Source organism: Notamacropus eugenii, chromosome 1, assembly GCF_028372415.1.
Source record: "Notamacropus eugenii isolate mMacEug1 chromosome 1, mMacEug1.pri_v2, whole genome shotgun sequence".
NCBI lineage: Eukaryota > Metazoa > Chordata > Mammalia > Diprotodontia > Macropodidae > Notamacropus > Notamacropus eugenii.
This window is the reverse complement of record NC_092872.1, coordinates 195,441,435-195,464,122: the sequence shown is the minus strand read 5'-3', so window position 1 is coordinate 195,464,122 and position 22,688 is coordinate 195,441,435. Positions and strand designations below refer to the sequence as shown.

Below are 22,688 nucleotides of genomic sequence, written 5' to 3'. Positions count from 1 at the left end.
GCCAGAAAGGGAAAAGAAAGGGTGGGAGGCAGGAACCACTGCCCCTTCCCTCCACCTCCCCCCCCCAAAAAACCGCACATCTGGTCCCTGCTCCCTAAATGCAGCTGTATGTAGTCTGTTGAATTCAGGTTGGTGAAAATTTAGAGTAAGTTCTCCATGGTCTATTGGTCTAAGACCTTTCTTCTCTTTCTGTTGGTTCCCACCCCTTCACTACCCAAACGGGATGGTTTTAAGGACATCGGTACGTGTGTGTTTGTGTGTAGCTGGGAGGAGGGGGGTGGATCTGTCAACTGCCGTCCCAGGGCACCGGTAGGATTTCCTAAAGCAAAGAATATGAGCCCTGCAGGCTTTGCACCTGCTTTTTTGCTAAGCAGCAAACCGTTGTTCCTGCTTGGAGCACTGCACTCTATTGGCGGTGATCAATAGGTCCCTCTGGGCTCTCGCTCCCTTTTCCCTGGGCGGCGGCGTTGATGCAATAGAGAGAGCTCCGGGATTGGGGTGCGTGGAGACCGTTTGAGGGGTACGTTGGACTTCAAGGCCGAAGGACATTCGCGGTCATCTTAGGGGTTTTTCTAGCGGAGTTTTTAAATGAGGCAACTAGTTTCTTCACCCGGATCACTATAGAATTAAAGTCTGGGGTAGGAGTTGGAGGTGGAAGGAGGTAGGTAGGAAGAGGGAACAGAGGGAGAGAAAGAAGAGGAGAGAGGGAGAGAGAGAGAGAGAGAGAGAGAGAGAGAGAGAGAGAGAGAGAGAGAGAGAGAGAGAGAGAGAGAGAGAGAGGAGGCAGGCGAAGTTCCCAGGGAAAGGGGACTCCTTCCACATCAGCAGGCTGCTGCCACTGGCTGCTGCGGCAGATACTAGGACTTGGAAGCTGCTCGGGGCTCCGCTCGCAGCCAGCGGAAAGTAGCATTATTTATTTAATTCCATGCATGCGTTCAGTCCGTAGCAGCCGGAACAAGACACCTCCTCCGACTTTTGGGGAAACCTCCTTGGAGCTCCATCTCCCACTGGCTGCTCCCGTGCAGCTCGGGCGCGTTCCCTGGCTTTTAAAAACGCATCCGGGAAGAGGACCCCTCCCAGCGAGAAAACCGAGGTGGGGGGTGGGCAGAGAACCCCAGCCAAGGAAAGCCTCCTGAGGCGGGGGAGAGGAGGTTGGGGCGGGGGGAGGTGGGGAGAGAGAGAGAGTCAGACAGACAGACAGAAGGGAGGAGGTGGGAGGCTCCAGGCTCTCTCGCCACTGATTTCCAACCGAGCTCTCCCTTCCAGGTCGGGTCGGACCTGAAACCCTAAGAGTGCAGAAATCCTTCACCCCCTGGGTGGCCTTCGGATCCCAAGCAGCGGCGGCTGTACCTGCGGACCGAGTTTTTGCTCCCGAACTCGATGGATCTGAACTTTGGGCTGCAGAATCCTCAGTGCGGCTGCCGGGGGATCGCTACGTGCTGATCTCCGGCAAGGGACGGCTGCTGCTTCTTAGGACTGTATTCTGTGGGGGGTGATCAGGAGCGGGGCGCTGGGCACGATGTTTCTCGCCACCTTGTACTTCGTGCTGCCGCTCGTGGGTAAGTTGTCCCTTTTCGAAGGTGGCAGATCCCAGTGGCCCCAGCACAGGGTGGGATGGGGAAGTGTGTTGGTGTGTGGGGGTGAAGTTGTTTGGGGTTACCTTGTTAATGATTTTATTAAGAAACTCCACAGGTTTATGAAGGGGGCAGTTCTCCCTCCCAACCCCCAAACCCCCTTCGTGATTTATTTTGTATTCTATGACCTTGTCTGGAACCCCCCTGCAGTTTGCACCCAGTGGGGGGTGGGGAGGAAATCACTGTATTTTTTTTTAAGACTCGGAACACCCCAGGTTAATTGTGGAAGCGATTTGATTCAGGTTAGAAAGAGGAGGGCAAAAGAACCACGAACTTAGAAGGAAAAACTTTTCCGAATTCGCTTCCGCGCCCCACGTTTGCTGCTGGAATAACTGGCCGCTTGCGTGCCTCAGTTTACCCAATCTCATCTCCGTAGACTGACTCCCTTCGTCCCCCTTCTCCCCCTTACTTTCCATCTGCTTGATAAATCCAGATCGTCTCCCACCACGCCTGCCTCAACCTCAGCGTTCCAGCGCCTTGGCGTGGGCAGTGGGTGTTTTTTCACTGGTAGCCTTTAGGACTGGGTGGGAGGGCTGGGGAGATGTTTCACATTTGTGCCCAGCCCCAAAGGCCTCGAGCCTGAAAGCAGGGTAGTAACATGGCTTTGGATTAACCCCGGGAAGCGGACTCAAGGGTAGCACTCTCCGTTTGGGGCTCAAAAGCCCAGCCCTCCCACAAGCTGAAGTGGAGCAAGCTGGGCTGACTGCTGTCTGCCCTTCCGTGGCAGCCGCTTCTGGTCTGGGGAGCGAGCCTGAACCCCCTTTCTGGCCCCATGGCCAGCCTGACTACTCACCAAACCAGCTCAGTGGGAGGTGAGGGCATTGATTTAGGGCTAGGAGAGGAGTGACGGTCTCCAAAAGGACAGCAAGAACCCCCCGCCCCTTACCACACACATCCAATTTCTAGACATGTAGAAGTAATTCCCTCCCCAATATGGGCTAACGCAAGCCAGAAAGTGAATGGAAGCCTTGGAAGCCCCTCCCGAAGATGGGCAGGCTGGGGAGCAGGCTGCCAGGCTGAGTCCTTTACCTAAAGGGACCAACATGTATTTCTCACCCTTCCTTCCCCTTTCCCCCTTCCTAGATATTCTTTTGACAGCCGAAGTCAGTGGCGGGGACCATTTGGACTGTGTGAGAGCCAGCGACCAGTGCCTCAAAGAGCAGAGCTGTAGCACCAAGTACAGAACCCTGAGGCAGTGCGTGGCGGGCAAAGAGACCAACTTCAGCCTGGCATCCGGGCTGGAGGCGAAGGATGAGTGCAGGAACGCCATGGAGGCTCTGAAGCAAAAGGCGCTTTACAACTGCCGGTGTAAGAGGGGCATGAAGAAGGAGAAGAATTGCCTGCGCATTTACTGGAGCATGTACCAAAGCTTGCAGGGTAGGACTCCTTCAATGAAGTCCCTCGCCCCTCCCCGCCCCGCCCCCAGCCTCACTTAGCCGTTTCCCTCCAAGCTCAGTCCCCCACTTCCCCACTTAGTCACGGGCAGGCTGGCCACACTGCATGCAGCCAGCCCAGTCAAAGGGAGCTGACCTCATCCTCCACTTGGTAGCTGTTCAGTTTGAGAATGAAGACCTTTCATCAGACACAGGCAACATCAGCAGCTGGTGTTTCCTGCTGCTGAGGCAGTTCTTGGGCAATCCACATAGGGATTATGAGGTTAGGGGGCATCCTCCAGGGGTACCCAGGCGACCTTTCTAAAGAGATTAGGGCAGGAACAGATGCAGAGGGCCATCCCCAGAATCCTGAATTCTTCTTTAGGAGAGATGCCCTCCACAAAGATCGTTGGAGACACTTAGGAGAATGTGCCCTGAGTACATCACTCATAGAATCAGTGGTTATCCATTATGAGAAAAGAGGCAAGTGTTAACTCTGAAAAGGCCAGAATTTTTTTTCTGTATTGACTCCACCCCCCCCCCCAAACACGCAAAAGTCCTGATGAAAGACAGATTGTGAAAAGCCATTTGTCATCTTAGATGAGGATAAGAAGGGTGTCTTGAACCAGCTGGTGTGGTTAAACTTTGGGTAACAGAAATAGCTCACTGGAGAAGATGCCTACTTATCACCAGTGCCTTTTCTGTTCTTGAGCCATAGAGTAGCCCTTTTGTGTTTGTTGATCTAGTACAGACATCCTGTTCATTCAGTTACCCACTGAAACTGTTACTGAAGACCTGACAGTGTATGAATTTGACCTTGGTTTGTCATCACTTCCATTAAAACTTTGGGACTTTCTTGGAATCACGAGTTTGATTTCTTCACATCTGTGATGAAAACTGTCCATCCCAAATTATCCCTTAGCTTCAGTACCTGTTTTCTGGTTACCAAGGTAGAATTTTTACTAGAAGAGATGGTTTGCTTATTCCCAACCTTCCATTGGCTCCAGGAGGCAGGCAGGACTTGTGATGTCACTGGCTTGTTCCTGTGTGATTTCATCCCATTCTGTAGAGTGGGGGAGTTTCTGGCAAGACACACTGGATTGCTCTCCAATATTTTCATGGCACTCTGGGGAGAGAAAAGAACAACAAAGAGGAAAGAATTAAAAGAAATAAACAACCCAAAAGATGAATTTTAAATCTTTGCAAGTCTCAGCATCATTTTTTTTCTGTGTTATAGATAATAGAATAGCAAGTGAAAATAACGTGTATGCAATTCTTTTTTTTAAATAGAGTAAGTAGAATTCAGTTAAAGAATACAGTACGGAGAGCCCCTGATAGCCTCAGATAATCTGCTTGAAAAATAGCCCAATTTTTCTTCTGCTTTTAGGAAATGACTTGCTTGAAGATTCCCCTTATGAACCAGTTAACAGCAGATTATCAGATATATTACGACTAGTCCCACATATGCCAGGTAAGCAGATTTATAGCTCTTCGTTGAAAATGCCAGCTGCCTGTTTTAAATGAACTGCTTTGAATTCTGTTTAACTCTGCATTAGTGTAGGTAACAACAGCAGGATGGCTTTGTGTGTCTAGGAAGTTATAGGTAAGTTGGACAAAGTATAAATCTTTCTAAGAGGATTTTGTGGTTTTTAAAGTCTGAAATGAAATTACTTAGTTGGGAAAAGCAAGTGGTTGTTTTTAGTTGTGTGTAGTCGATTTAAAAAATTCGATTGGTCAACTCTTAGGAAGGAAATGCCAGTTCTACCTGTAGGTGGCAATAAAATTCCCTTTATCGCACAGTAGTAACAGTGCCTAACTCAGGTCATTTGTTATTTACATTACAGAAGATCTGAAGATAATCTTTGTTGGAGGGGGGATGTTTGGATGAACTCAGTGTTGTTTTCTCTGCCTTTTAACTTAAGGGATTAAATCAGATCATTTACAAAAAAAATAATTCCTTCAGATTAAAAATAAGTCAAGTTTGTACTGCTTTAGAGAATATATTCCTGTGCTCTGGTTTCTTCAGAAGTATTGCTTCACATTGTGTAAGTGGGCCTTCAGAGCAGTTTGTTTTGGTTTGAATGAAAGTGATATTATGTAAGGTTTTCCTAAGCATAATGGAGAGGAGTACTTTCTCATAATGATAGGCATGTTTCAGACAGATGTTGTATTTATTTGTTCACTGTTAATATTTCCCATAAGAAGATCAATCCATCAGAAATGATATGTTGTTTCTAAATGGTGAAACACTGATATTGAATTTAATACCACATCATAATATAACGTTACTGGTATAGATGCTGTATGTTCTAAGTACCTTATTTAACTTGTATGCAGAGGGGTGTCCAGGGAGCCATAATAAGAAGTTAGAAAAGAAGGTTACTAAGCTAGGGGGAAAGAGGGCAGATCCAGGGTCAGGAGTATCAACATATTATTGAAAGAAATAGAAATAATTTCCATTCAGATTTTCTGGATTCACTTGAGGCCAGACATGGTCACCAAGAAACTAGAGATCCTGGAATTTTCTTGATGAGAACTGAAGTTCACTGCAGTTAGAGCAAGAAAAGTACATCAGAGGAGCATCTCATTCAAGTCTTTCATTCTGAGGAAGGTGAGGCCCAAGGGGATGGAGTGATTTGGCCGTGATCCTAAGAAAGTGGTGGAACCAGCATTATGAATATGGATCTTTGAATTTCTAGATCCAGGGCTTTTCTCACATGTTGATATTTAGGCCTGTTGTAAAATTCTGTTGGGCCAGCTATGCCCTTGACAAGTTATGGGAAGCAAGAGGAAAGATTATACAATAAAGAAGAAAGAGATTTAGAAAGTTAGGAAGGCTGGGATTTAATTCCATTTCTGCCACTAAATCTGTGACCTTGAGCAAATCACTTCTAGGCCTTGGCTTTTTACATTTTTTAAATGAGAGAAGTCTAGACTAAGTGATCTCTAAGAGTCTTAGCACTGTCATGCCATGTCTGTGATTTTAGGTCTGTTGGAAACTAGAAGTACTTTTCTTATGCTTCCATGACTTATCTCACTTGTTTTCTTGCACATTTTTTTCTAGACCTGTGATTTCGTCATTGTAAGGAGTTTCTTGTGAGAAACTCAGTCTGTCAATGCAGATCTCACCTTTTGGTTAATTTATAATCTTAGGGAGATGCCTGGGCACTGAGAATTTTAAGGGAATCACATAAGGTTGTATAGCCAGTATAGATCAGAGGCAGGATTTCAACCCAAATTTTCATGATCATGAAGTCTGTTCTCTTTCTGCTTTGCCTCTCAGGCAGTTTTTAATGCCTTGTATTTATTTGTGCATCTAAACAAAGTGGTCCTGATTGTCCTTGGAGACAATAAGCTTCTTATTGACAGAAATTCCCTTTCGCTTGCTAGTTTTTCAACATTCTTTTTTCTTTTCAAATGCATCATTTAATCAAGGATATTGCTGTTGGTACAGTCATTTTCCATGTGTCCAACTCATTGTGACCTCTTTTGGGGTTTTCTTGCCAAAGATACTGGAGTGGTTTGCCATTTTCTTCTCTGGCTCATTTTACACATGAGGAACTGAGGCAAATAAGGTTAAGTGATTTGTCCACGATCACCCAGCTAGCGAGTATCTGAGGCTGGATTTGAATTCAAGAAGATAAGTCTTCCTGACTCTAGGCATGGCACTTTTTTCTACTGTACCACCTATTTGCCCCTAATGAAGGATAACAATAATAAAATCTGATGCTTGGGTTTAGTGATAAATGTGCTTCTGAAAGGCAGCAGTCATAAATGACTGACCAAGTTGGCTAGGAGGCCAATTACTGTATATTGTAGTAGGAAGAACATTTTGGATTTGGGTGCAGTGGACCAGGGTTTGTATCTTGGTTCAGCCACTTAGAGAGAGAGAGAGAGAGAGAGAGAGAGAGAGAGAGAGAGAGAGAGTGTCTGTGTGTGTGTGTGTGAGTCAGTTTTTCATCTACACAATGAGAGGTGGGGTAGTGGACTTAGATGTACGCTAATGTCCCTTGAGACTTCATGAGAAGTCTCTTTAAGAGGGGGTGAGACTTAGACCCACTAATTTCCTGAACTCTAATGAGCTTGAAATTTTGTTAAATTAGCTGACATTTATGTAGGTTTAACATTTTTAAGACACCTTACATATGCTGTCTATCTGATCCTCATAAGAACCCTGTGAAATAGGTGCTCTTATTTTGATGACAGTGTTGCTTTCGTGAAAAAGAAAATCAAAAGGTACGGTGTTTGATTTTGTTCCCTTGAATAATGTATGTGAGTAGAGCTTGATATTTACAGGATGTATAAAGGCAGCAGAAGGGTTGACAAATGTTGCTTTTTCTAAGCCCAAATTCTGGCTTTTAGAAGAAATAATTCGTCTTCAGATCCCTCTGCCTGGGGTCTGGGCAGCAGCTTTCTGCTTTTGCAGATGCGGAGGCAATCAGAGTTGAAGTCCTGCCAAATGTGGCTAAAATGTTTATCTCTATAACCTTGTATGTATGCACGTAGCCATGTGCTGGCTCTCCCTACTAAAACACAATCTAGCTAAGTGTCTTTTGTGTCTCCCACTCTCTTTGTTTGGATCCAACCTCTCAAGTCCACAGCTGACTTTTTCAGTCATTTATTAATTGGCCAAGATCATAGGCCACTTACTGCAGTTGTCAGCATTGTCAGTAAAATACTATGTCAGTGGCACAGAGGGAAAACTGAAGACTTAACTGATTTCAGAAAATGTGAAGTCTCTGCCCTGAAGGATATATAGTTCACCAGAAATCTGATGGTACAGTCAGGAAAGAATGGGGTAATGTGATCCTGGCAACTTTTTGGCTGAAAATTTTAGATTAATAGGGAATTGGAGAGGTGGAAGCTTTCTGTAGATTGACATTGGTGGTATTTTAGGGATCCTGAGTTTGAGGAAGGCGGTGCTATGTGAAAGTATATAGAGGGAGCGGTGGGCTCTTTGGAAGAGGGATATTGGGGCAGAGCAGGGGGAACTGAAGAGTGGGATGGGAGAGTGGACCAAGGGCCTGTATGTGAGAGGGGAGGAGTTTCTGAAGACTGGGAAAATTATGTTAGTGTTTAACATCTATGTCCATTTAAATTGCAGCTCTCTGCTCCTTTAACCTCTGCTGGCTTCCCCTTTCTTCCTCCAGTAAAAGTTTGAGGAGGAGAGAGAAGTCATCATTGACTTGGAAGGAAGATAAGCTGGCTGGCAGAATTTTGGAAACCCGAGAGGGGGCAAAGGAAAACACTGGGAAATTTTGAAAGCATAGGGTTGCCTACCTAGGGGATCCAGGGGAAGACTGGTCAGAAAGGAGGAGGATATAAATGTCTTGTTTTTTATAAAAGAGGAAAGAAGAATTCACAATTTCAGACTATTGATGCAAAGATCAGAAGATGTTAGTACTTAGTTTTAAATTCTTATTCACATAGTTGAGTCTTTGGGAAATAATGGCCGAGCAGGTAAAGGAGAACATGATTAAGAGAAAGGGAAGCTCAGATTGGAAAATACTGAATTGATTTGATGCAAGTCCAGCCCTCAACCTGTGTCCTGATGCTTTTACTTAAGTAAGTCCAAACATGGGCCTAGATCTGGATCCCGGATTAGTCTAAAACATCTCCTGGATTTCTTTTCAAAAAATCTCCTTCATCAAATTACCTTTTTTGTGTTGTGCTGTGAATATAATAGGACATGACTTTGTTTCTGTTTTAATGTAATAGCGTGTTTATTATGTTCCTACTCCCAGTTTTTTTCCCTTGCAAAATTGTAAAAGGCAGAATAATTCCATTTTTCTACTGCTGTTATATCAAATCACAATGAGACTTCTCTGCTCTTTCTTTGGATGGGAGAGGGTCTTGCAAAACAGAGGGATGCCTAGGTAAACCTTTTTATACTAAAAATATACCCTTAATCCTGTACAGAGACCCTTCTTCATTGTATAGGAAGGATAGGGCAGGGAAGACATTTTTTCTTATCCATAGGTTTTCTTGGGAATTGGGAGTATATTTTCCTTACTATACTTATTTGTAGGCTAAGTGGGATAGAAAGACTGGAGGCCCTTTGGCCTCTGCGTAGTACTCTAAAACAAGGAATTTCAAGTGACATTCATTCATTCATCAAAAATTTTTTGAACACCCACTAATGTGTTAAGTGCTGTAAGGATTACAAGGATAAATCAGAGATGTTCTCTGTTACCAGAGCTTACAGTCTTGCAAAGAAGCTGGAGGGAGACTGTTCTCCCTTTTCAGATTGGAAATGTATTTTTTTCTTGAGCCACAAAGAAGGAAATCTAGCCGATTGCTTGAGCCACAACACATTGATTTTGTCAATTGCTTGGATTTTAGCTGTGTTTATGAAACACTTCAGAATTTGTAGTAAGTCTGTAGAGCCTTTAGGACTTGAATGTGTCAAGGAAGTCTGGAGTCTGGGGGGTATGTTGGTATAACAGGAGAGGAGAGCACTGAACCAGGCATACTAGGAGATCTCTTTTTAGTTGTGACTGACATTTTCTGGCAGTCTGACTTAATGGCAAACGGTTTAATCTTTTGAGCCTCTGTTTTCTTATTTGTAAAATGGAAATAGTAGTATTTGCACTACTTACTCAAAGGTAAGTACTTTGGTGGGGAAAGTGGATTGCAAATCATTAATTGAGTTATTATTATTAATCTTGAAATCTGATAAAAGGATATGAGGAAATAGTCAATGACATACAGTTTATTGCATGAACTAATTGCTGTTTCTCTCCCTACCTCCCCCAATCCAGATTGGCTATTTAATTGATATAGGGAAGATCTCTGTAAGTAAAATCCCCCTACTAGTGTCCATCAGCAACTGTTTGGCAATTTACAGCCTTGGGGTGGCATGTGGTATTAATATGGGGTCCATGAACTTGTTTCTTTAAAAAAAATTATTATAGTTCAGTATGATTGGATTCCTTTATAAATTCCCTATTTTACTTTATGCAGTTAAAAATGTTCCCCTGAAGTGGGATCCACAGATTTTTTTTTAACAGATCCCTGTCTTAGAGAAGTTTCTTTAATGATGAAAAATGATTTATTGCTGATTGGATGTGTTGTTTAGAGACAGTTTGTTTAGAGGATGAGCTAACGCTGCCTCTGAATCTGATTGGGCAAATCTCAGTGCCCCAGGCAACTTTCTAACGTTTATCTGCTTCAGTAGGAGAGAGTTCTTCACACTAAGAAATCATAAGTCTAACTGTCTCTACTTCTCAAGATAAAAGGGTCTGTTCTTTTTCTTAATTCAAACTGTGAACATTTATTAAGGGCCTACTATATTTATATTACATATGCGTATATTATATAAATGATCTGAGAAGTATATAATATGCACATACATACCCATGTGTCTGTGTGTGTATATGTGTTCACAAGGCCTCGTGCCAGGTGCTAGGAATACAGAGACAAAAATGAAAAATTCCTGCTCTCAAAGAGCTTATATTCTTCTGGGTAGGAGTAACCAGTGCACAGGTGTTTTTCCTGCTATAATAAAGATCATTTACGAAGAGGTCTAATGATACAGAGATCATAAAAGGTTTCCTGTGCGTGGAATGTGGCCCCTGAATTTCCAATTCCTAATGTTCCTACTGTCTGTACTTGCCCTTCAAAAAACCAGAAACATGCCCAGTGATTTTTCCCCCATCTCATCTGTCATTTTGAAACAACTCCACAGGAAACAGGTCTAATAAACCTTGTTTTAGTGAGCAGACTACTAAGCCTAGGAGATATGGTTTTCCTTGCTCCTAATTTGCTGTGTGACCTGGGCTGAAGCAAATCCTTCTGGGGCTTAATTTCTTTATTTAAATCAGAGGTTAGACTATATAATTTCTAAGGCGTCTTTCTGCTCCAAGATTATTGTATGTTTCTAGTTGTAATAATAAGGAATTTATGGCTTTTTCCTTTGCTATACTTTATTCAAAGGAATTTTTTTTATATATTTTTGTAAGAAACATTTTAAATACACTAAATTACTTGAAATAAAGTGTTTTTTTTGAGGAGGGATAAGTAGTTGGTCCATATTCTTATATTTGTCATTGGGATTGTCTTCCCTTTTTCAGTGACAATGCAGAAAAGCCTTCAAGGTGCCATAGTCTGTTTTCTAGTCATTTAGGTTGAAGATGTTGGTTTTTTTTTATTTAGTTAAGGAGATATTTAGCCATTGTTCAAAGTTAGTTTTGGTAATATAGATTCATTAATAAAAATTTAGCCACAGGGATTTAAATAGTAGCTGGCTATTTTTGGTCTCCTTCTGAGTAATCAGAAAAGGGAAATAAGAAATTATTTGATGCTTTACATGTTTTAGTCCTTAGATTTTTCAAAATTAATCTTTTATCTGGAATTTTCATTTGAAAAGCTAACCACTTTGAGTAATTTAGAGACTCAACTAGCTGGGTCACTGATGAAAACGAATAGGTAATTTGCATAAAGGGCTAATTTATTATGTCCCCTGGGTATTTCTTTCATCTTGCCTTCCATCCTAATTAATGTTCTGAGAGGGTCTAGCCCAGTGTCAGAAATTAGGGGTGAAAGCAGGAGTGATTAACCTTCATTTTTTTTTCATCTTCCTTGATATTGTAACCATTCCTTGTCCATGGCCAGAGAGTAACTGGGAGAATATACTGGGTGTCCTATGTTAGATTTGGGATCTTTGTTTAACGAGTGGATATTGTAGAAAATCAAGATGAATCTGGGTAGCTTCTTCAGTCCTAAAGGCATTTGTAAACTCCATATATAGAGGGAAGATAGCGGTGGCTCAATTATTTCTAAACATAAGCTCTCCAGTAAGGAAAACAACAACAAACCAGCCCAAAAAACCCCAACTCCTTAAAAAGCTGTCCAGAAATTTGTTTCAATTGGTTCCGGCTGTGGTAAAGCCAGCTGTGTGAGAGTTACACAGCTGAGAACGCCAAGAGAACAAGCAATTTCTTGAAAAATCAATTGCAATTTACTCCCACTAAATTGGCCAAAGTACCGCCCTGACCAAGTATTAGCATATGAGGAACTTTAAATCATGTGGCCAAATTCTCCTATTTTGGGCCAAACCACCGTTTCCTTTGGGATGGTGCCCATCACAGAGCTCTGCAAATGGGAGAATCTTCAACTCTGCACCATGTTTTTTTATCTTGGCAGATTATTTGTTGGTGGACCCCGCTGTTAGCTTCTCACAGGCTTATTTGAAATTTGGAAGATATCTCCGCTTTGTGCAGATGAGCTCATGACTCTGTTTTTGGTCCAGAAGAGAGCCTTGTCCCCTGTTCATTTTTCTTCCCAACTCTTTCCTTTGCTTTTCTCCCATCAAAACAAACCAAACAAAATGAAACAGCATTTGACACAATTCCCTTCAAGTTGAAATATCAACTTAGCATTTTAGTATTTAGCACTGAATTTTGATGGAGTTCTTAATTGACTCCTGAAATACAGGACATGAATGCTATTAAAACCACTCCTGCATGGCTATAGAAATATTAACCAAAGAATTAATTTCTGGATCCTCTCTCACTTCAGTGTGAGGAGGGCTTCTAAAGTAGAACAAAATGCATTGGGCCATTTTTTTGTAATGTTGCAATATGAATAGCATTACACAGTGGTAAAGAAAGAAATTCTTCTACTTTTTTTTTTTTAAGGTGACCTAATGCTACTTATTTGTCTGTAAGTATATGGAATTTCCACTTTCTAAAAGTTTGTAGTTTTTTTTTTTACTGTCTAATGTACTTAGTACATGATCCTCTTGTACACAGTTATGGTATGGGACCAAATCTATGATTTTATTAGTGTAGGGAACTTACAGTGAGGAAACCCTTCTATCAAAGGTAGATCCTCTGTGCAATTAGTCTTAGAGACTGGCTTGGGGCACTGAGAGGTTAAGAGACTTGGTGTGGCTAGTGTATAGTATGTATGTTAAGACTTGAACTCGAGTCTTTATTCTGAGGCCTGCTTTCTAAACACTAAACTGCTGCCTTTACTAAGGTAATTAGTGATTATTGATCTCATTTCTTGTAGGGAATGGTACAATAAGTTTCTAGAAAGTACATGTTGTACTGATTCCCACTTACTAGACTGTAGCTTTCCAAATAAATTTTCAATTAGAAGACTCCAAGGCAGATGAAAACTATCAGGATTTTTACTTATGTTATAGGCATGGGAATAAGGCAGGGAATAAATACATTGCAAATAGAACTATGTTTAAAGTGAGAATTGATAATCTTCCTGAGTAATAATGAAAATGACAATAAATCAAAATATTAGTAGTTTTGAATATTGAAGTTTTCCATGTTCAAAATGGAAGCATTTGCTTAAAAATCTACCAAGTGGTTACTGACTAATCAAGTAAGATATTAGAGGATTTTAGGGTGGTGGCTAAATGTTTTAGAAGGAAGCAATTTCCCTTTTTGGAGGGGATATTTTCTATTAATATTTCTCAGTTTTCATTATTTAATTATGATGGAGTATACTTTCCTGCCAAATGATGTGTAAATTTTTGTGACTATTGATGGGATCTCTTTATATTAATGAAAATATACCTGGGGAGGGGGGTACAGCTTCTTTGTCTTGGTAGTGTGGAAGAGTTACAGTGGTTCCTTACAGTCCTCTTTTCCCAAAAGGTCCACACATAGAAAGTGCACCATGATAAAAATGCTAGATTACTATTGTTTTAATAAGGGAGAGAACAGTGAGGTTGGAAGAACTAAGGGAGCCTTTCTAGGATTTGAGGTAAGCTCTCAGGAATGGCGATAATTTGGATATGTGAATGTTCTTGGGTTGGGGGAAGAGGAGGGAGAAGGCATTGTTATCTGGTGATCAGAGAGGTATTGCCAGACTTGGAAAATGTGAAATTTGGATAGCATAATAGATAAGGCAGACAATGAGATCAACCTGAGCTGAGGGAGGAGGCTTATTAGGATGCAACTGAAAATCTGTTTATATTGGCAGAATGGTGTCATGGAGAAGGGTCTTGATGTAATAGGAAATCGGAGATCATTGACAACTTCCAAGAAGAGGGGCAATGGACCATGAGGAAAATAGTTTTTAAGGAGGATGAGTCTGTCAGTGTTTTGAATCGAAGAATTCTTTGTTTTTCTTTCCTTCATCACTTTGATCCCCTGCAGTGGGCTCAAGCGGTTTCCTTCTCCTCAGACCCCTGGAGTCCTAACGGTACTCCAGCTTTGGCTGCTGATTGCCAGGGCAGCTCTTCTGACTGAGAACAATGGAATTTCCCTACAGTTAGATGTTGTTTTACTGATTGATGTGTTGAATTGTTTGTTTCTCATTTATTTTTCTATTCAGTTTTATAGATCGCTTGTTTTTTGTGTCACTTGGCTGTTTTCCATGAAAAATCAGGCAAGAGAGTTATCCAGATGAACACAGCCAGTTTGGTGAGGGGGTCTTGAACTCATGCCCTATAAAAAACTTTGGTAAAGCACTGGAGACATTTGACCTGGAGAAGAGAAGACTTAAAGGGATGAGAGAAAGGGGGACATGATCACTGTTTTCAGGCATTTGGGGGAATGTCAAGGAGGACAGGGAATAGACCTGTTCTATTTGGCACCAGAAAGCAGGTCTAGAACTGTGGTAGAAATGGCAAAGATGCCAAGGCTTGAGGGGAGGATGAGAATGCTGACAGCCACAGTCACCCCCAGAATAGAATTGGCTGCCTTGGGAGGTAGTAAGTTCCCCACCACTGGTGGTCTTCAAGCAAAGAAAACCTGGATGACCACTTGTTAGGTATGATATTCAGAATGGCTTTGGTTCATGTATAGGCTGGAGTAGATGACCCCTGAGATCTTTGCCAACTGGGAGATTCTTTAATTCTATAAAAAAATCAAGAGTTGCTGAATTCCGGAAAAAAAACAAACCTGGAATGGCAGAGATGCTCAGTAACCTGAGGATGGGCCCTGTGCAACATGGAGATAGAAATGAGGGAGCTAACTGGGGATACCTGAGAAAATAATTACTACATTTTCATACAGCTAGTTAGTAAGAAATTGGACTGTGATTTTGCTATAACTTTTCAGTTTGCTGGAGTGTTATGTATTACAGATTTAATGATTTAGTTGTGGTTTTATGGTTCTTATTTTTTTCCAATTGCCCATCTTTTCTCTTCCTAATCTATTTAGAGGAGAGATTCTTAACCTAGGATCCATGAGTTTTTTCATGGACCATAGTTCATTCTTTGCCATCCCCCAAAATTGATAATTACATTTTAATATAATCAATTTCCTTATAGTCCTGTGATTTTATTTTGTTTGTAAGCATTGTTCTGAGAAAAGGTGACCGTACATTTTATGATACTGCTAAAGGGGATCCTTGACACAAGGAAGGTGAAGGACCCCAATGGAGAATCTTCTCATTTTCCAATGTATGGGATAGTTAACTGTACATCTATATTTTAAGTAAGAAGCAGAATATTCTTTCCTAACAAGAGTTGGGATGTATGAATTGTCTTTTTTCTAATTTTTTCAATTGCATGATTTGACTGGTGATCCATTTGTTGTCCAGTCAAATGGTTCCTAAAGAGGGGAGTGATTTCTATGCATGCCCCCCCCCCGCATATATGCACACATGCACACACAATGGCATACATGCATGCATTTGAAAACATTTTTGTGTGTCTCTGCATATGGAAATGTGGTGAAAAATCACACTTCCCTAGACTTTTTCTTGTTGCTCTAGAAGAATGTTTTTTCTAAATGGTATGTTTGCAAACAAAGTAGAAACAGTTGAAGCATTGTTTTCTATTAGCAGCGGAAGGTTCACTAACTACAGTTATTTTTTATTCTTGTCTTCCAAATTGTAATTTTAAAAGATGAGGCATTTCATATTCAAGAGTCTCCTTTGTCTGAAATAAATTATTCATTTCTACCCAGTTTCAGAAACAATGAACATAATACTTAATGCATCACAATTAAGCTGGTGTAGCTTCATATAAAATTATGTTCTCTGTGTTTTGGTGAAAAACACAGCAGCATATTCTATATTTTCAAGACATTTATTCCATATAAGCAAAAGTTAAGGGAAAAAGATACTCAGAGTGGTTTTCCTTTGCATTTTTTTCCCATTACTGGTGGAGAGAAGGGAATGGCCTCTTTGGGAAAAATCACTAGACTTTAGACTTCAAAAGATCTGAGTTCAAATTCATTTCTGCCATTTCCTTACCAGATTATATTGATCAAATGATAATGGGTGATATTTTCTAGAGAGCCTTAAGGTCATAAAGTGATGCACATACGTTATCTCATATCATCTTCATAATCCTCTAAAGGAAGGTATTATTATCCCCATGTTAATGGAGAAGGAAATTGAGACTCCCAGAGGTTGTGACTCACTCATAGTCCCAGGGCCAGTAAGTGCCAGGATTCAAACCTGAGTCTTTTCTGACTTTGATTTCAGTCACTGCTTACTTCACAGGATTGCCATGAGGAATGTACTTGATATTCCATAAAGTACTATAGTATTATTAATGCTATAATATTAACAATAATAACCATGTACTGTTGCAGCTAGGTGACACAGTGGAAAGGGTATTGGACTTGCAATCAGGATGAATTCAAATCCAGCTTCAGATGTTAGCTGTGTGTCCCTGAACAAGTCACTTAAGCCTGTTTGCCTCAGTTTCCTCATCTGTCAAATGAACTGGAGAAAGAAATAGCAAACCACTCCATTATCTGTGTGAAGAAAACTCCAAATGGTGCCACAAAGAGTTGGATATGACTAGAAAAATTGCCTAAACAACTACAGTTGTCTGGTATAGCATCTTATAATTTACTGGTGTGCACTCGTATCCCTTTGCACAGAAATAAAACTTACTGGTAGTGACTGTAAAAGTCAGTCTCATGTAGCAGAGTTAGAGAGTTTGGGTTTGAATCTCACTTGTGACATTCTACTGCCTTCATGCCTTTGACCAAGCAGCATCTTCTACTTAGGTGGGCTCAGTTTCCTTATCTACAAAATACGGAGATTGGACTCGATGCCTCCTAAGGTCCCTTCCATAGCTAGCAGGATGAGTTTGCGATTTATTATGTATAAAGTAGTGTTGGAGACAGACAAGTTGTGAGGCATAGTAGTCATGAATGTAGATTGTAATCTTTTATTTAGGGAAAAGACTTTAATTGGATTGTCTCACAGTTCTGTCACCTGGTACTCCTTTGCCTAGTTTAGCTTTATAGGCTGGCCAAAGAAAAATGGTTGGGGGGTGTGTGTGTGCGCGCGTGCATGTATGTGTGCATGTGTTTGCACAAATAGGATTATTTATGCATGGAAAACCCCATCAAATTTGAGGGGTTGAAGGGTTGGAGGGTGGTTTTGCTAAGCCTCTTGAAAATCTACTGAATTAAATGAATATTCACACTGTGGGGAATATTACAAGTCATGTATCTGACCTGAGCCTTGGGAAAAAAGGCACAATGCAATGACCCCTTTCTACCAAAAGTGAATTTACTCAGTCAGAACCTGCTGGAGGGGAGAGACTTTGTCTTTTTCTCCATGGGATCTTCCTAGATATTGTAAGTGATTCAGAATTTCTTTTCATTTGAACTGAATTAAATTCTAAAGCACCTCAGATCTTGGTGGCTTTTAAAAAACTGATTGCTATGGTTGTCAATTCTGTCACGTCCCCTGATAAATAATATAACAACCCTTCTACGTATCTGTTGGAAGAAAACCCTGCATGGTTATCTGAAAATCTTGCCCTCGACACATCTGTATTTACTCTAGTTGAAGTAGTTGGCACAGCCTCTGTGCTTTAAAGTGTCAAACAATTCCAAGTACATGTTTTCTTGGTGTGCTGTTGGTGTAAACTGAACCCTCTCTGTTCCTGGCCATTTTGTCAGTTCACAACCAACATTGTTTTATCTACTATTAGGAACTCTACTAGGTGGTTGGTGGGAGGAGAACAGTGAAAACAGACGGAATAAGCTGGTGTGATTATAAGGCACTTCAAAGATTACCTTCCAGAAGATGGAGAAAGAAAAACAATTCCCTTATACATCAGCACAGACTTTTGCTTGTTGGAGCAGGAAGAGACCTCATGACAAGGAGGATTTACATTTATATAGCAGTATATGCCAGGCGTGTGCTAAGGGCTTTACAGTTTGTATCCTCTTTGATCTTATTCATGGGAGTTACGTGATTTATCCTCATTTAACACTTGAGAAAACTGAGGCAAACAGAGGTTAAGCGACTTGCTGAGGCTAATACAATGAGTTAGCATGTGAGACTGGATTTGAACTCAGGTCACCTGACCCCAGGCTTGGCTCATCCTCTCCACTGTACCTGGTTGTCTCTGGAAATCACATCTTTGTTCTGTTGTCGCCTAAGAGATGAGGAAACTGGATTCCAGAGAGGGGGATGTGAATTGGCCAAGGTCAAACGTAAAAACAGAACTAGGACTGTAACTCGGGTCCTAATTCCTTGGCAAATGTTCTTTCTGACAGAAGATACTGCTGTTTATAATCTTTATCTCTACTAAGGCAAAGAAATTAGGGAGAGTCACCTGTGGTCATAATGTGGCCTACTGAAGGTTCATTCAGAATACTAACTTTCTCCCATAGTTGGAAATTTTCATGGGTGTGGAATGGTGAAAAGTTCCACATAACCAGTTAATTCTTTTGGAAGTACATTAGACTACTTCCTATGTGTCCTTGTGAAAAATGCATCTCCGGACTCCATGGTGTCCATCTGGAGACTCCGGACTGTGTTTTTTCACTGCCATTTTCTTTTCAGAAATCCATGACAAGCAGATCATGCTTTGTCTTAAAAAAATGGAAACAAAACATTCTGTTATCCAGCTGTGTCAACCATTTAATTTTACTCTTTTCCTGCTGTAGTAGCTTTGGCAGCCACCTAGCATATGACTCAGTAGTAGATACCAAGCAGAGGGTCAGTCATTCACCCATTCCTCCTTTAACTAAGGAAGAAGACATACAGTGGTGCATACAGAGAAGACCTTAATTTCCACCAGCTCCCTTTCTTGGATGGACTCCAGCACTGAGGGCAGGGATGGCCTTTCTTTTTCTTAGTTATATCTTTTGCACTGATTCCTGTACCCAATACATAGTAGGTGCTTAATAAATGTTTACTCTTATTGGGCTACCTTTCTTTCAAAAATTTCTATCTGTACTGGCACATAATAGGTGCTTTATAATGTTTACTATATTGACTGCTTTAAAAAAAAAGTATCTCTGTGACTTAGCACAGTACCTGACACATAGTAGGTGCCTAATGAATGTTTACTATATTGACCTTTCTTTTTCTTATTTACATTCCCAGCACTGATCACAGTGCCCAACACATAGTAGGTCCTTAATAAATGCTTACTGTGTTGTATTGTGCCTCCTGGAAATCAGTCTTCCTTAAGTCTGGCTTACACTATGTAAAACGGGTGATCCTTAGAGATTCAATAGAGATTATCCCCTTGACTAGCAGGTAACATTTAGAATCCTTGGTCGCATGTGGAGTTTGCTTATAGCATTTTATCTTCTTTTTACAAGTTTTAATTGATAGCTTTCTATTCTTAGAGCCTAGTCATTTATAACCACTATCCCTCTCTCTCCCAGTGTGGCTGAAGAAAACAAACCACACAGCAAAACCAACATATAGTGGCTGTGCTGCCTGACCCTACATTCACCATTCCGCACCCACAGACCCCACTACCAGCACCACCACTCTAACCAAGGGAGACGTGTTCATTTCTTTCCCCTGGGGCCAAGATTGGTCACTATAATCCCACAGCAATTAAACTTTGCTGTATGATAGGACAGCATTTTAGGCAAACACACTGTTGTGAGATGAAACTGCCTAGCAAATATTTACCCTAGATGTAAAACACAAATTAAATTCTGTTTGAAAGAACCTAATATAGAAGAATTTGCTCTCAAGGGCGGTTATATTTGTAAATAACAGGTGCTTTCATTGATATTTGTCATTCCTTCCAGGTGACTTTGTATAGTATCAGAAGGCTAACAGAGAAGCCTTGCCAGATTGCCCAACACTGACTTTTTTTTTTCTCCCTATCCAGTCTCCTCTGTCTTCTGCTACCTTTATATTGGGCACTGGGGGATGGAGGGAGGGATGAGTGATTAGAGGAACCGCTGCCTTCCAATCCATTACTTCAGCCTCCTTGCTCCCTCACCATCCTTTCTTTATTTCACCTGGGTCCCTTCTAAGGATCATCCTTTTCCCTTAGTGACTCTCATCATATTTTTATTAGCTCTGGGAATCTTCTAACCTTGGTGGAATGAATTCTTGTTCATGGTCTTTGCTCTTAGATCTCCTCGGGCTTAAATGTGAAGCTGCCTTCTCTCAGTTTCTTTATGTACTAGGGGACATATTATGAACCATACTTTTCTACCTGTTGAATTTTTTTTTTCCTGGCTTTTAGGTGTTAGAGTTCAGTTAACTCCTCCTTAGTGTCAGGCTCCTAAATTTAGGATGGGGAAGATGGATTATTTTGATAGAAGTTAAGAGACTGGGTTCCAGTCCTATAAATGTAAGTACGTAGGTAGTTGTCTGACGCTAGGCAAGTCTATCTTCCAGACTTAATTTTTTTCACCAATAAGGTGAGTTGATTGCTAAGGTTCCCTTGGAAGCGCTAACATTCTGTTAACGCGTTCTGCCATCACCTGGTGTTTTAGACAGTACTAGATACTTTTTAGTCCTTTCTCAGTATCCTTTGAAAGATGACCATTAGAGAATGGTGTCCTGCGGGGAGTTGAAGCTAGTGTTTAAATGGCAGTTCCACCCCTTACCCAGTGGGTGCTGAAGTAAGTAGAATGCTGATTGGGCCTGGAGCTTGGAAGATCTGAGTTCAAATATGGCCTCGGGCTGTGTGACCCTGGACTAGTTACGTAACGTCTGTTTGTCTCAGTTTCCTCATCTGTAAAATGGGGATAACAGTAGCGTCTACCTTGCAGGGTGGTTGTGAGAATCAAATGAGAAAGTTGTAAAGTGATTAGCACAGTTCCTGGAACACAGAAGGTGCTACATAAATATAGTAACGATGAAGATGATGATGTGACCGTTGGGCAAATCTTATCCCCTCCCTGGGCCTCAGTCTTCACTGGTAAGACTGGAGGATGGGATATGCATTATTACTTCATGGACTCCAGAATTAACATTTTATCATTTTCTGAACCTGCTCCTACCACTCTAACGAGGGGGTGGGGAGGATATGATGGAACAGGACAGACACCACCAGGGGATGGCATGAAGCTGTGGGCATGGATCATTAGAGGCTGTGCAGTGTTAAATAGAGAGACTTTTTGATCTCTAGAAGCTTATAACTTAAACAGAAATTGCTGATGGGAACAATCTCCTTCATCAGAGCTATCTATTTGAAAGCTACAATTGAGGAATTTGTCTCACTTAAGGCAGTCATCCCTGTATAGGAGAATTTATGTTTATTTGAGTGTGACCCTGTATGACTAATTTTTATGTCACTGTATAGTTAAAAAGAATTATTTGGAAGTTAAGCAATGGCTAATAACTTCCCTTTATCAGGGAAAATCTTCCTTGGTTCCTTTGCTTTTAAAGAGACAAAAAACTCTCAAAATGAAAATAAAAATAAAACTTTAGAACTCTAAGGGGCCTGAGCATGTTGGTCTCTGCATATTATTAGGTAAAGAAACTGAGGTCCAGAGAGGGCCTCAGCAAGCCTTAAGTCTAGTAGCATAGCTAGGACTCAGTCTCCAGTTCTGTACCCTTCCTCCTCTACCATGCCTTCTCCTCATTAGCTTAATTAACATAATGTCATTGTACCAACATTAGGAGAAACCTTGAGGATCCGGCCAAGAAGAAATGAAGACTCAGCTATAACTGTTGGCCATTCATTGTCCTTGCTGAGGATAGATTATTCTTATTATCCTGGCAAATTATACAGTGTGGGAGAAAATCAGTTAACTATTTAATTATCTGCTCTGTCTCCATTGTTGTGTTAGGTGCTTGGGGGCTAAATAAAAGATAAAAGAAGTCTAAAAATATCATGCCATAAAGGATCTTACAATTGTGTTAGAGACATGAGAGGAATGAGAATATTACCATAGAAGATAGCACATGGTATATATTGAGATCAGAAAATGGATTGATTTGAGTTGGGAATTACCAAGGAATTCTATCACCAAGCATTTATCAAGTGTTTATTATGACCAGGCATTGTGCCTAAGTACTGGGGTGTGGCAAGAGGCAAAACCACCGTCCCTCACCTCGAGATGTTCACATTCTGATGGTCCCAAATCTTGTAAATAATGACGTACATATAAAGTATATAGTTCGTTAAGGCTCTATAGAAGAGGTGAGGGAATAAATTAAATTGGCCTTGGAAACAGTGTGCCCCACTTGAAGATGGTTGACAAAGACTGCTAGAAATAGAAGGCCGTCAGTCAATCGATACACAGTGGATGTAGCTCTTGACCTCAAGGCGCCTACGTGAAAGGGCCAGGTAATGATAACCAACAGCATGTGACCAGTTATAGCCAGGAAGTATAAAGGTAATTAGAAAAAGGCTGGGGAAATTGATTGGGGACTGGCATATAAATGTTATAGAATATTATTGTGACAAACATGACGAATACAAATAGTCCTGGAAGGACTTCATGAACTGATACAGAATAAGGTAAGTGCAGTCAAGAAAACCACACAGAAATCAAAGAGCCATGACTGCCACAAAGCAATCAGA

The 22,688-nt window shown here is 41.2% G+C and overlaps 1 protein-coding gene across 10 annotated transcripts in view; it reads left to right on the top strand.

The window, feature by feature from the left end:
* The first annotated feature begins 259 nt into the window (after window positions 1–259).
* GFRA1 (GDNF family receptor alpha 1) overlaps window positions 260–22,688 on the top strand; it is a 292,085-nt gene continuing 269,656 nt past the window's right edge. The window contains exons 1-4 of one of the 10 annotated variants that reach the window (XM_072623462.1): window positions 260–520; window positions 1,267–1,559; window positions 2,718–3,011; window positions 4,395–4,478. In XM_072623462.1, coding sequence (XP_072479563.1) covers window positions 1,520–1,559; window positions 2,718–3,011; window positions 4,395–4,478 — 418 coding nt within the window. In that variant the 5' untranslated portion in view covers window positions 260–520; window positions 1,267–1,519. Of the gene's footprint in view, window positions 662–794; window positions 1,094–1,266; window positions 1,560–2,231; window positions 2,447–2,717; window positions 3,012–3,091; window positions 3,491–4,394; window positions 4,479–22,688 lie in introns of those variants that run through there. The other 9 variants (XM_072623486.1, XM_072623453.1, XM_072623468.1 and 6 more) reach the window with 9 other exon arrangements.